Source organism: Brachypodium distachyon, chromosome 2 (genome assembly GCF_000005505.3).
Source record: "Brachypodium distachyon strain Bd21 chromosome 2, Brachypodium_distachyon_v3.0, whole genome shotgun sequence".
NCBI classification, from domain to species: Eukaryota; Viridiplantae; Streptophyta; class Magnoliopsida; order Poales; family Poaceae; genus Brachypodium; species Brachypodium distachyon.
The window spans coordinates 24,053,364-24,067,893 of record NC_016132.3 but is presented as its reverse complement, the minus strand read 5'-3'; the positions used below and the strand labels follow the sequence as shown (position 1 = coordinate 24,067,893).

Below are 14,530 nucleotides of genomic sequence, written 5' to 3'. Positions count from 1 at the left end.
TTTGGATATAACATAGTGTACCTCGCAACAGTAGAAACAGCATAAATCATTGTGTTCCATTTAATGACATCCATGTTAGTCATCATTAACAGAAAGGTACAGAAACTGAAAACTCTTAGCCTCCACACCAGGCGTGTATGTTGAGAACCATATAGGGGGGTAATGGCCCTGTATCCTCCTACAAATAGCGCTTAGTCTGACAAAATTCTCCTAAGCTACATACTAGAGTGCAACTATGCCAAATCATGATCAGTTGACTAGTGACAAGGTCGCTGACAGATGAGGAATGGGCAGTGAAAGGTAAACAGTGATGGAAGAAAAAGAATACAAGATCCTATATTTGCTTTTTGTCTATGTTCGCAACTGCCTTTTTCTGGCGCTTCTCCCAGGCAGGCATCTTGCCTGGGAATGCCCATCGCAAAAATCGCTCCCATCCGTAGCAACCGCAAAACATAAGGGTAGCCCAAAGCATCAGTTTGCCCCTCATTCCTTCAGGCAAGGGTTCAAGCTTCATATAGTCATTCAGATCCCTGAACATGTCTGATGTGATCACTGTGAAGAAAGCAACAGCAGCATAGAGAGCATACTTGAATGGCTTGTTCTCTGATATACTCTGGTTAAATGGGTGGCCCATGTAGTTTACAGCAAAGGTTGCCACCTGGATCATCATGTTCACCATGTATGAAACTGTGTTGACAAGGTTTGGGTGGAAGTCTGAATCAGGTTCAATGCATTCTTCTGGCATATACTTGGATGCTTCGTTCACGGCTGACATCAAAAAGAACAAGTGCATGGCGAACTGGCCCAGAATGGAAAGGAAGACATATGCACAGAATATGTTCGGATGGGGGCGCTCTGCAGACAGTGCTTGAAGCGGGCGTGCATGGGAAATGAAGAGGAAGAAAGCTGCAGTGAAGACACCGCTAATTGTAGCTTGAACATCACCCAGTTTGACCCCATCCAAGTACATAACACTGAGAACGTATGCTGTTGCAAGGCAGTTGAGTCCAAGAATCTTGAACATTTGGAGGGTAGTGACTAGGGTACTTCTCCCCTGGCGAATGATATCAAGCGTGGGAGCAACAGAGGCATGTTTTGCTGTGAATGGGGAAGCCATGGAAGCATCCCCAAGCTTCACGATTGGTGCTGAACGGCCATCACTTTCGTCATTCATTTCGTCTAACATCTTCTGCAGCTTTTCTCGCTGCCTCTCAGCAGCGGTCAAGGGGCGGCTGCTGGATGCTTTAGCAGAGTTGCTAACTGGTGGGACCAATTGAGATGATGGTTCACTAACGGGTTTTGGTTTTTTCAACTTCCCTGATTTGTTTTCAGATTTGGATGACTGCGATTTCGAGTCTGCTTTCTGCACCGGCTCAGCATTCAACAGAGCTATTCCAACATGTGCCTGAAATTAAGAATACATAGTGTCACAAGGTGTATAACATGTGCCCTATCTTACACTGGTAAATAAATAAAGCATCAATAGAACTGAAGAAGGAAAAGAATAACTAAAGATATGTTTATAAGGACTGCCCCAGGTATTGAGTGTTTTATAAGGTAACTCCCTCCGTTCCATAATTCTTGTCTCAAATTTGCCCAAATATGGATGTATCTATTCCTAAAAAGTGTCTAGATACATGTAATATTTCGACAAGACAAGAATTATGGAACGGAGGCAGTAAAAGTTAACCTCCCTAACAACAATAACAGATACGTGTTTGTGGCTCACATTTGTGCTATATGTTCAATATGCTGTATGATTCTGGTAGATTAAAGCAACGAACTGAAATAAGTGCAAAACCTTTTCAGTTGAAATTTACATGCCTATCAGGTGATACAAGTATTATGACCCCCTGTTAAGTATTGCTCACACAGATAAGCATTACGTGCAGTACGGCTTTTAGTCAGAACTACACATAAATTTTATGTCCATGCTATTTTCATACTGTTTCTGAGTGGAAGAATGTTTTGTAAGCGTTTATTCTATGCCCGTAACTTCGTGCATGAATGCTTATTCTGTTATTCACAACTAATACTTGATCCAACCACTGGACACCTCACATATAATGTCTTCCAACCAACATGATGTGCTCATTAGCTGCTCCATAGACCAGAGGAGCTACCCATATATCAGATAAGGCTAAAATGCAAGTAAAAGACCTACAAGAAACTAAGATAGTCCTAGCAGGCCAAAGGATTAGGGGTGAGCACTTCAAACTGAAAAAACTGTGAATCGTTAGGGCATTGTAATTTATTTTTTATTTTGCTTCAGCTTAATTTGGTACTCGGTGTTCTCTTCAGTTTTTAACTATAGAAAATCGAAGCAGTAAGGAAACCAATATCATCTGCTTTTCCTACTTGGACAAGAAGCATGGCCCACTACCCTAGGCGCCACACACTACGGGGAGCAGCACAAAGAATAGGACGGCACATTGTTACTTTTTCTAGCCGCATCCCCACTTGACATGCAGATCTCAATTCATTTCCCTGATCCTAGCCACAAGGACCAGACATCGGTGCTGTGGTGAAGGAATCAACACGAGCAGAGGAGCTGAGGCTGTACGCATCAACTGAGGCACCATTGCTGGTGAGCGGGCGCTGATGTCTCCAGAGCTTGCCTTTCCTGGCTGTTCACATTCCCTACTCTCACTTCTTAGCCAATATCAGATGATTTCCTTGCTTGCAGCATACTGGCGTGGATTATCTCTTCATTCTGTCATTTTCTCTTGTATTTGTATGTAAGTGGCCTTCTTCCCTGATGTCTTTCTTTACAATTACAAGGATGGGTGATGGGAGGACAGAAATCAAGATCAAGATCTATACTATGTAGCCTTATTCATCGCTTTGTTGTGTTAATTTCGGCTGATAATTTCGGCTCATCAGACGCAACCAAAACAAAAAGTTTCAGCGTATTAGGTTCTGTGTTTTTATTTCTACATGAATAATTCTGATTCCATTTGTCAAAATAACTTCACACCAAACAATCCGAATGCACACCCCTACGAATCGTAGAGAATATATACACAAAAGATAAAATGTAGTAAGAATTCTTATATCAAATTCGCCATGCAAATACAAGATCAAGTCAATCATTATCATGAGTGCATGACTAAAATGTTCCTTCTGTGTGGAATAAAGCAATCTCACACACTGAGTAAATTATGTAGACAAATAAGCAAATTAAACAAGATTTAGGCCAGGTACTGACCTGTTTTAGTGCACCAACATCATTGGTTCCGTCCCCACACATCAGTGTCATCCTCCCAACAGTTTTGAATGTAGTTAGTACAAGTTCTTTCTGTTCTGGAGCAACACGTGCAAAAACCTGAAACCATTGACACATATAGGAGCCATCAAGAACGCAAAGGAGGGCCTCCATATTTTGAGAGGACAATTAAATATATTTTCACTTACCTTCACATGAGGAATGACTTGGAGAACAGCCTCAGTCCTTTGCAGCATTTCAAAGCAGTCCCCACTAACGCAAAGATCATGGGATTCCGATAAAGCTGCAACCTGCTCAGCACTACAAAACAATAATGCATGGCATTAAAGAATGAAATGAGTATATGCAGTTATGCACCTCATATCATATGTACGTCTAAAAATAAACAATGGATGAAGAATGAGTTACATAGCACCCATTTATCTGTGCAGGAAGGAAGTGATAGAATGATCAACAATTTTGGTGGACATGCTGATCATACAATCCATCAAATCCTCATTTTTCTTAAAAAAAAGAATAGGAATTTGTCTCCTAACGACAATAAGTGAACCATAGATTGCAGGAAGAACAAGCAATGTAACATTCTTCTGCACAGAAGGGATAGTACATTTTTGAATTTTCCCACTGGAAAGACATGATAAATGTGAAAAGCAAGAATCTCTGCTGAAGTACTAATTTCCAAATTATAGAGGACACTAAGCACTCTATCACAAGCACAAACACCATTGCATATACGAAGTATATAATAACATACCTGTATGGAGCTCTGTCTATTTCATCAGGGGAAACCCACTCAAAACTACTAGTCTTCATCCGTGTTAAAATTAGAATCGGTTTGGAACAAATATTCACTTGGCTAGCAACATGGCAAGCAGTCAACGCTTGGTCTCCAGTGATCATAACCTATTACATCAGGGCGGGTAAGCACTTAAATAAAACAGTAATTTTCCATTGTAATTCTTCACAGGTTGTTGCTACTGATGAACAAATAAATACGCCAGCATTGGACAGATTAGTACATAGGTACTTGTGCCATTGTGTGTAGTGGTGCAAAATTCTTTGAACCAAGAAATATTGCAGGAAGCATGGAGATGCTTTGCTTAATATCAACACATGTAGTTGACACTTGACACTTGACACTACATCACAATTTGCAACTTGAAGAATGGGAGGACATACCAAGTCATGGGAAGATTGTTCCAGTTCAAGCAACACAGCACCAGAGTCATTCCTTATTGGACAGTTAAAGACCTGAGCACAACAAAAACAAAAACCATAGAAGAAAACCATTTGAATGATTTCAAAATAAGAGAAAAAAATGTACCAAGAAAGTGCCGGATACATAAAGTTAATGATCAATTACCGCAAAACCAGCAAAAGTTAAGTCATTCTCTACTTGATCCCTTTCCAGACTTCTAGCTTCACTAACCTGTTATTCGAATACAGAGAGGTCAAATAACTCAACCAGAGGAAATTCTCTACAAATTCAAGCTAAAAATAACTTAAAATGAAATTCAACTACCTGCAAAAAACATTTATTCAAATTACTTACAGTTAAAGAACATTCAGATCATTAATAAAATAATCTGCAGTTATTTTCTTCTGAAAATGTTGGAAGCGGAAGAAATTTACAAATCAAATATCTCCTGGCTTCCAAGTAAAGATGTACTCCCTCCTTCCCATATTAAGTGACTCAAATTTGTCTAAATATGGATGCATCTATATACTAAAATACGTCTAAATACATGTAATATTTCGGCACTTAATATGGGACGGAGGGAGTATATAGAGCATCTCAGTTCCCACTTCCCACGACCATTTGACCAATGAATGATTTACTGTATCTCCTGGATCCCAGGGCGGTGTACTAAATAAAACTAATGGAATCTACAGTTTGAACCTATGATAATCCAGATCAGTGATCACCGCTACCCTCTACCCCGGAATACCTCGACAAACCATAGTTTCTACTACCTGGACAACGTTTTTCCCTTCTCCAAAAAGTTACTAGTAGCTCAATTTTCCAAATATGTCTTGAACATAGCAGCTTGAACATAGACTACACATAGAGCTATTTACCAGGAGACAACTTTAGAAATGGATACTGGCTTTTTTCCCACCGATGTATTTCACATTTCAGTGCAGCCAAAAACTGTTTCAAATGGTACGTTTTAAACTAGCTTATCATCGCCAATTTGCAGAATTCCAGTGGCTAGTACTAATTTCATAGGGTTCTTACCATGAACTGTTAAATAAGAATACTGTGACGTTAAGCTCAAAAAGAAAATTAATTGTGACAGTTGGAACAGGCATGGTCTCTTTATATCAAACACAGGGTAGCTCCTTAGCCCTGGCTCAACAAAATCATAGTAGTACACTAACAATGGAACAAGAACATAAAAGGAAATAAATATAATACAACAATGGAAACTTACAGGCATCTCCGGAAGTAGTTTGTATGCAAGAGACAAGACCCGAGAACCCTGCCGCGTGTATTTTTTGTATGTTTCGACGTATGCAGCAGGTACATCAACTAGCCTCTCTTGGATGGTCTCTGGTGCACCCTACAAAAATAAAAAGGATGCTTTGTTAATATTTTACTGGAAATGGACGAATGAAACAAAATATGGAAAGGGTAAAAGAAAGGAGGATATCAAAACAAATACTCCCTCCATCCAACAAAAGATTCTCAAGTTTGACAAAATTTGGATGTATCTAGACATGACTTAGTGTATAGATGCATTCAAATTTAGTCAAAGTTGAGACATCCTTTGTTGGACGGAGGGAGTAAATAGTTTACACTGACATGTTCTGACGGGCCATATTAATGAAAAGATAAAAATAATTCTAGTGACGGCCATTCTATGAACTAGGAATACCAGCACATATAATAATTTAACTTTTTCTTTCTAACTGGATTCCATTTCTTAACACTGTCCATGATAGTCTATCTTAGGTTGCCCGTTCACCATAAGTTTTAAAGATGATTGGGACTTATATAGTTCATTAAATATATATTTTGGCTGCATAAAGGGAGTTGTGATTTAAGAAACAGAGAATTGTTCCCTTTAAGGCATGCAACTGGGTAAGTGGAATTTTTTTATTTTATGTAGTTAAATAAGCATTAAGCAAGGATAAACAATTAGAAAGAGATAAGTTGCTTATATAGCATAGCCTACCTCATTTCCATCTAGAATATAAGGACTATTATAAAGGATTACATGTGAAATCAAGTACACTATTCATTTGTTTCAGAACCACCAATGTCAGACATGCACAGCCACAAGTAATCCAAACCCTTTGGAGATGATTTTTATTTCCTTTGCTCTAAAAATAACCTAAAGGCGTCTACAAATGCGAGAACTATTGTATTTCTTTATGTCAAAATCATGAACCAAGCCAATCAAAAGTGAGTTCCTAAACAATCCAAGTAGCAACTGTATTAACAACTTGTGTGAAAGTCATAAGAATAGATAATTTTATTTAATCTCCCAGACTCTTACCTTTATAAAAGCATAAAATTTCTCCTGAATACGGACAATGACAGACATTCGCTTCAAGTGAGAAGCAAAGTGATATCTGTGTACAATCTGAACAGGTTGAACACCAGGTCTGCAATGATCATAGAGTATCGATCATGTAGAACAAACATAAGTGAACTGATGCCAAATACAAACTTTATTTAGATGTAACTCAATAAGTGAATCAAACTTAGTAATCCTTTGCTAATGGCAAAATATCTTGCTCTATCATTGGTTCACCACCTAAGGAGATCTAATGCATTCAACAAACATATTTATTTGAACACATCCGGAAAAAGTTGGTAAAGACCAGCCAGATACTTTTATTATCCAGCTTAACTATGACTCAATTTCAGAAAAAAAGAACAGGAAACACATTATTTGTACCATGTTATGATAATCAACAACGTAGGATGGTCAAGAAGATGAGGTAGCACACATTTACCACATCCAGGAGGAAATTACTCCATGATGTTAACAACCAAGATAATCAAAAAAGAAAAAAATCACTCAACGAAAGATCCAACTGATTCAATGACTCAAAAATAGTAATAACAATCATGCTGAAGTGATAGGACCAAAGCCTAAAACAATTCCAAACGAGAAAATTCAATAATGTAAAATTGTTAGACCGGAGAATTATAACCATGACATACATTTGAAGTCCGGTTTACTTAATCAAGTGCACAGATGCTCCCATATTTATATGTGTGTAACAGATGATAGTTTACCTCTTGGCCATGGCCTTCTCATCAGAGGTGTAGATCCACTCTATGCCCTTTATTGCAGCTTTTTCAAGGGGGTCACCAACCTTCAATAAAATGAAATATACCGTTAAAAAGGCAAGTAAACTCTTTCCTTCATTATGCTTCATGTAGACAGTTATTACTGCTGATAGCACACCACATACCAGTTTGTTATCTACAAATACCAGTGCATGGCAACTGGAGAGAACTTCTTGAATGCGGAGAGGCAACTTATTTGCATCAGATATCAATTCTTCGTCGCCTTCCAAACTAACAACACCTTGGAATTCCTGAAATACAGGGGTTCCTTTGTTGAAAAACCTCCAATAAAATTTATAAAGAAAACAAGGACATGACTTTACCATATCATCTGATGTCAATGTCCCAGTCTTGTCGAAGCAGCATATGTCAACCTGGTGCACGAGAACTTGTCAAAGCTCATAACAAATAAAAACAAGACCAGAGGAGAAGGACCCCTTGGTGTTTTTCTAAGAAGCCAGAACAGTGACGAAAAATGACACGGAAGCACGATACGGTTTTCTTACTGACCTTCCCAGCAAATGGTATTCTGAATGGTTCTGTGCAGAAAATACCACGCCGTACTAAAGCAATTAAAGATGTATTAACCGCTATGGACAGCTCCATTGGCAGTTCAGGCGGTATGACAGAAGTAAGAATCAATGAACAACTTAAGAAAAGTTTATATCTGCTCCTTGTTGGATCCTCTAGTCCCTAAACAACGAATAAACCAAACACTTCAACAAAAAAAATATAATATGTAATAGCATCATAGGATGGAGTTGAAACATTAATGAATCTTGGTAGTAATATTGTCTGAAATTACCTTCATAAGCACATAACCTGATGCAATTATTGCAAAGAAAAGTAAAAATAGTATAAACAGGCCACTTTCCTTGCTATTTGCAGTAACCTGCCATGCCATGCAAAAGTTAGCTTTAAATTTGCATACTCAGAAGTCAGAATCATTTTACACTCGAAGAAAGACAGTTACCCTCTCAGTTGAAAATAAGATCGTTCTCATCAATTTGCCCTGGCTAGTCTCAAATCCAGTCCTCAATACAAAAGCTACGCAACCACCATCAGGTGCTCGAAGATTTACAGACTGTAGAGAACAAAAGAAGTCAGCACCGCTGTAAAGTTTTTCAGATAACTCGTTAGCATAATAGATGCATTTACCTTATCCGGCGTGTGTTGCAGTATCTTAGTGCCACCAAATAGGATATGATTCTTATCTCGCTTTACCGATAACATGTCTTCTGGGCCACGACCAGCAACCGATACCTGTAAGGGTATTTGATTGATCAGAGCTACAACAAGATAACAACAATAAAGCATGGTTGGGAGCAGGAAACCCCGTTATATGCTACTCCCTCCGTTCCTAAATTCTTGTCGCTGTTTTTTTTACTAAAACAGCGACAAGAATTTAGGAACGGAGGTAGTAGTTGGGTTAATACACAACTCAACCTGTTGTAGATTCTGGCCAGAATAAGTGAGCCGTTAAATTTCAGTAGGGAAATGGAAAAGCAGCAGCTTTTTTCTGCTTGACCACAAATACCAGCTCATTCAGTTAGCAGCCATTCTGGTACCTGAGGTACGAGCATCACCAAGCCGAGCCCGAGCAGATACAACCAAGCTTGGCGAGCTTAGAGATAGGCTTAGGCTTGGGTTGAAGGATCAAATGAGCTTGAGGTCCGCTTCTAAGCTCAGGGTGAACACAAAATGTTTTTTAGGCCAGCACTTTAGCATGCCAGCAAAGCACAGGTTCAGCGAATCCATGCTGTGCTCCAATTTCGATCTTCTACAAAAGGCAAAGGTGGGACTAAAGCATTGAGATGGGATTGTGTTGTTTGTTACAGGGTGCATACAATGAAAATGCGCCTTTCATGTGCCAGTGCAAGAATGCACTAGTGCAAGGAAGCTGAAGGCAAGGGTTGCAACGTATGCTATCATGGGTGGCTGCTTGACTTCTGTATATCTTGAGATGGCAGTACCAGTTGTTGTCATGGTCACTTGGGTAAAAGTATCACATGGGCTTCAATAGATTGCATCAGAGTAGGCACAATGGTGGGCCAGGGATGCTGAGATGGCTTGAAAACCTCTGATATTTTTTTAGGAAAGTGAGATGAAATGCATGATAAGCATTCCAGCAAGCCTTATCAAACTTTTTGAGCTCTAGCTTGTCAAGCTCACGAGCTTGAGGTCAGGCTCAAATTTCACTGTTTTCAGTCTCAAGTCGAGCACAGAGCGAACCGAGTCCGAGCTTTTTTAACAGCCTTAGTACAAGCAATATTGGTTACTCAAATAGTGGGCTGGAAACCAAATTAAATATTACCTAGATCATTAATTCCTTGAACCTTGCTCACATGCATAACTGCATACTGTATTTATTAAGTGTTTTGTCCCCAGAACATTTGAAACTGGACACCAAATCCGCAGCATCGACAAATCTACAATTGGTTAACTCCTTTTGGTAACTTCTGTTCCTTTCCAAATCATTATAGATGCATTGTGTACAAATATTAAATATATTTTAAAGGAATTTGCATGCAAATTGTAATATTTTATTTCTTTGAGGGCAGAATGGCAACAACACTAAAGGAATGATCCACTCCAAACAAGAAACTAGAACAACTTCCAGAATGGAACTAAAAAGAACAATTACATCTTTAACAAAAATAGTATGACTGCAAGTCCTAATTTCCACAAGCAAAATGAGAATGCAGAATGAATCAAATTAGAAGAGGGGGCAGGTGGGGGATAGTGGAATACCTTCCACTGTGGAGTAGACTCTCCTGTAAGAATAGCTTCATTTACTATTGCGGATCCAGCCAGCAATAGCATATCTGCTGGTACAGATCTATCTTCCCCACTAGGTGAGCGACCAATTGAAACAATATCTCCAGGTAATAGTTCTGTCCCTGGGATTTTAACCCATCTGGATAAATAAACAGATGATTAGGATTAGAAATATGCTTAAACGGCATAACCATCAAATCAAATGAAGGAGGCATACTTTCCACAGCGGTGAGTCAACACAATCTGATTATCAACTTTCACACGCCTTAGTTCAGTCAATGTCTTCAATCTATTTTTTGCCATAGTAGACTCAAACAGGAAAAGCATGAAAAGAGTAAACAAACTGTAGTACCAATACTCATCCAGACACCAAAGACCAACACAAAAGACCTGTAGAGTAAGAGCTCAATTTTAGCAAAGACATGTAAGCTGATAGAATAACAGGTCAGATATGAAAGAGACTAACCTGGAAAACAAAAAATGGTTCCATGCATTGCTCCTTCATTAATTTCTGAAATGTAGGCTGTGGGTACTCAAATCTAGAGAAAACAATTTAGATGCATTAGCCACAAGCTAAACAGGTGCATATATGATGACCGCTTCAGCATTTTGAATCTAGAGGTTCAATTCCATTAACTGTTGCACAGTTTTGGTTACTTGAAAAATTGCAGATATACCAAAACTTGTCTTCAGCTCTTTGCTCACATGAAAATATATTATGCATCAACCTCTATTGTCAATATTATAAATCACTTAGAAAGATCGTGTGTTTACTTTGCAGCAACCAGCAAGGTTAACCTAGAAAACGCCGCTACAGTCGTGTGTTTTGCAATTTGCACCCATTCAGGATCCATAGTTTTTGCCCCATGAACAGTAGCAAATTGCCTGTGTGAAGTGATTTAAGATATATGCATGTGTGATGGTAACATATTTATGTATGCACTAATCCTTTCAGCTACTCTTTACAGTTTAGACTCTACTTCGTCAATGGTTTATGCATCGTAATGTACAAGAGGCTGCTGTGAATGCATAGTCTTATTTGATAAGAACGCACATGGCAGACCAGCAAGATTTCTCTAATCTCAAGTCAAGATCATCTTCTCCTCAGTCAAGCTGTATACATTTGAAATAAGTTGATTTGGGAAATTCATTCATGTTGTGGCACTGAAACAAACCATATCTTAATATGCAACGCACATTTTCAGGATGTTCTTTGGCTACAATGTAGTTCAACCCAGCATTAAATACTAAATAGCATACAAAGAAACCTAGCCTTAAAGAAAACTCTAATGTGTTCTCTAAATGGTATGTGCCATTAATGATGATTTCACTCACATCCACAAGTATACTGTAAGTGAGATCAATTTAAAACTCAACTAACTAAACTATTGAAAGACAAGTGCAAACAGGGAGCAAAACTGCAGCTTACATGTTTCTCCCCCACTTATCCACAGCGGTGTTAATCTTGGCATCTGTCCCATACCCTGTGCCCTTGACATAATGCCCAAACAAGTCCTTTGTCGGGTACCGGAGTTTGAAGAAGTTATCCTTCTCTGCAGAGTAGAAGAACCTCTGCTTCCGGAAATCAAAGTAGATTTCCTCTGCCTCGCCTGAAGCCGACGACGAGGCCACCTGAACAGCACCCAAGCCACTCGGTGAGCAGACATCAAAACCGCTACCAGTTCATAACAAAACCAGGGCTAACTCACAGTTTTCTGTATATGCAGGGGCACAATCTCCTTCGACCCCAAGAACTTCGCGGGGGTTACTTTGCACGCATTCGCGGCATGGATATCCTTCACCTGAAGCGTCCACGAGAGTAAGATGTTCAACCCAATGGAGTAAAGCGAACCAAACAGATTGTAGGTAATGTTCGACTGTGTGGGAGAGAAGTGTCTCGCCTTGGAGTGGCCGACGAGTGCCCGGAAATCGACGGACCAAGCGGTGAAGAGGAAGGCGAGGATGTGTGAGGCGGATAGCACACCGAGGATGACGAGGGCGTCGGTGAAGTCGAGCGCCGGGACGGCGAGCAGCATCCAGAGCGCGTAGAGCGCGAGGAAGGGCCAGAAGTCTAGGCGCGCCGTCCAGTGACGCCGCCGCAGCAGGTCAACGCCCTGCACCGACTTGCCGTTCACCTCGAACCGCGCCATGCCGACGCCACGACCGCTCGGATCGGGTGGGGAGCTGCGGGGGTGCCAGAAGGGGACTCAGATCGGGTCTCGATGCGCGATTCGGAGAAGGGGATTATGGGTGGGAGTTTGGAGGGGTTTACCAGTTCAGTTTCGACGGGATCGGACCGGCGGCGGTCGCCGGGCGGCGGCAGTGGCCGAGCGTCCGCCGCGGCGCGAGGGTTTTTCCGCCGCTGCTGCTGCCTGCTGTGCTCTGTGTCTCGTCTTCAACCTCCTGGAGCCCGCTGTTGTCAGTTTTACTTGAGAAATCTCACGGGTCACAGCGATCTGAACCCTCGAGTGACTTTTTCTTTCTTCCACGTTTCCGTAATAAAGAAGGGAGGCAATCGGGCAAAGCTAAAGATAAAATGCTTTGATTCGCCGGTTGTGAGCAAATATTTTGTTTTTTATAAGGGATTGTGAGCAAACTTCGTATCAAAAGCTTGGTTTTGGTTCAAAACTCTAGTTTGTTTTGGAGCTATACAAATCATGTTTCTCTCCTAACAAAAGTGGTTTTAAGACAAAACAAGGGTGTATTTGATCCGACCATGTAGTATTTCTCGTTATTTTCAGAGAAAATAAATTTCAAGCGGTGTCAGAGTTTTGAATTAAATCGATTGAGGGAAGAAGATAAAATTGACATCAAATGAAATATCGCGGGTTGTCGTGGACATGTAATAAATATCTAGTGTTAATGATGCTTTTATCTTTTTAATTATACTTAAATTAGCGCGAACCCTGTCTTTCCTACTCTATATGTTGCTAAAGGATAAAGGGTAACAATAAAGGATGAAATGTGACATCTATTGTGGTTACTAAGCATTTGCGGACTAAGGATGTATCCAAAAAAATTGGTTCGTCATTATGGGGCAACTTCTATCTAGATGCGTCAGGATCTGATCACGGTACTTGGTCTATGGGTCGGAGTAGGTGACGATGACGGAGTTGATGAAGTTTCTTCAATAGAATCGGTGTGTTGCCCCTACGGTGGGTGCCAACTGTCGGCGATCCAATCTAGGAGGTAGGTTTTTTGTCGATCTTGCGAACGATGGTTACGTGAAGGATATAGAGTCGGGAGCGATGACGGGATATCGTGTGGAGTTCAGAGACACACTAGAAACACGTTTTCTTAGGTTCATGACGATATGTTACTACGTCCTGCAAACATCTTTACTATATCTACCCGCAAAAAAAACATTTTTATTATATAAAAAACAATCGAGGGTGGGGTGGCTAAAGTAGTAAGAAAAAAACAACCAACTTGGCGTGGATTTCCCGGGTTGCTTCTTGGTGATCTTGCTTTTGATTTCTTGCTTGTCCCTCTTGACATCCCTAGGACCCATCTATGCAGGTGGCGTGTATGGCGGTTCACGGTGAGATTTGTACTCATCCAGTACTTCCGAACTGTTGTTCATCCAATAATCACAATTGAAACTTCTTCCAGAAAACCATAAACCCAACAAAAACTCTATGCCAATGTGAAGAAAGAGGTTCCTAGAATACTCCTTTGATGCATCACAACCACACTTAGATCCAAAATGTTCCAACTCATGGGTGCAGCCACATAGAGAGATGGTATAGTGTCCTTAAGTTTCCATCCCTAAGTGTATTTCTCTAATTCGGGTTAAAGAAAATGGATGGAATTTAGCTGGAAAGCCATTTCTCCAAAAGTCAATTTATAATATTTTTTCAGACTTGGTCCAAAAAACGAACCGCATCCTTTACCTATTAAGTTTGAAAATGGCTCCAATTTCCAAAATCCCGTTCTCTAAATTTTGAAAGTCTATGCCACAATGCTAACGCCCAACACGTGTGATGCCAATGTATCTTGTCTTAATATCCACTAAAACTGGGAGGACTAATGTGCAATATCTAAAAACATGAAGGTGCTTTACACAAAGGTTTGATATTAATTGACATCACAACTTGCTTGTGGCGCTAGCGTTGAAGGCTATACACTTTTGTTGAAAGTTTATGCCACAATTTTGAAAGTGCTCCTGCATATTCTTGTTTAAGAACCTACTTAAAAAAGAGATTATTTCTATGTGCGGA

The 14,530-nt window shown here is 40.1% G+C and overlaps 1 protein-coding gene across 2 annotated transcripts; it reads right to left on the bottom strand.

The window, feature by feature from the left end:
* Positions 1-12,740, bottom strand: LOC100840822 (probable manganese-transporting ATPase PDR2). 2 transcript variants are annotated; one of them, XM_010233088.3, is made up of 22 exons: positions 12,583-12,739; positions 12,212-12,494; positions 12,020-12,112; positions 11,740-11,942; positions 10,777-10,849; positions 10,528-10,700; positions 10,284-10,449; positions 8,691-8,795; positions 8,506-8,616; positions 8,338-8,424; positions 8,043-8,225; positions 7,856-7,906; positions 7,658-7,783; positions 7,479-7,558; positions 6,730-6,838; positions 5,662-5,790; positions 4,590-4,655; positions 4,406-4,477; positions 3,981-4,129; positions 3,415-3,526; positions 3,209-3,325; positions 1-1,405 (listed from the first exon to the last, which is right to left on the bottom strand). In XM_010233088.3, exons 2-22 carry the CDS (start codon positions 12,458-12,460, stop codon positions 335-337), a joined length of 3,525 nt encoding a protein of 1,174 aa, XP_010231390.1. In that variant the 5' UTR covers positions 12,461-12,494; positions 12,583-12,739; the 3' UTR covers positions 1-334. The 2 variants fall into 2 exon arrangements, with proteins under 2 accessions (XP_010231390.1, XP_010231389.1); XM_010233087.3 differs by having other exon boundaries at positions 12,020-12,494; positions 12,583-12,740.
* Positions 12,741-14,530: the final 1,790 nt, after the last annotated feature.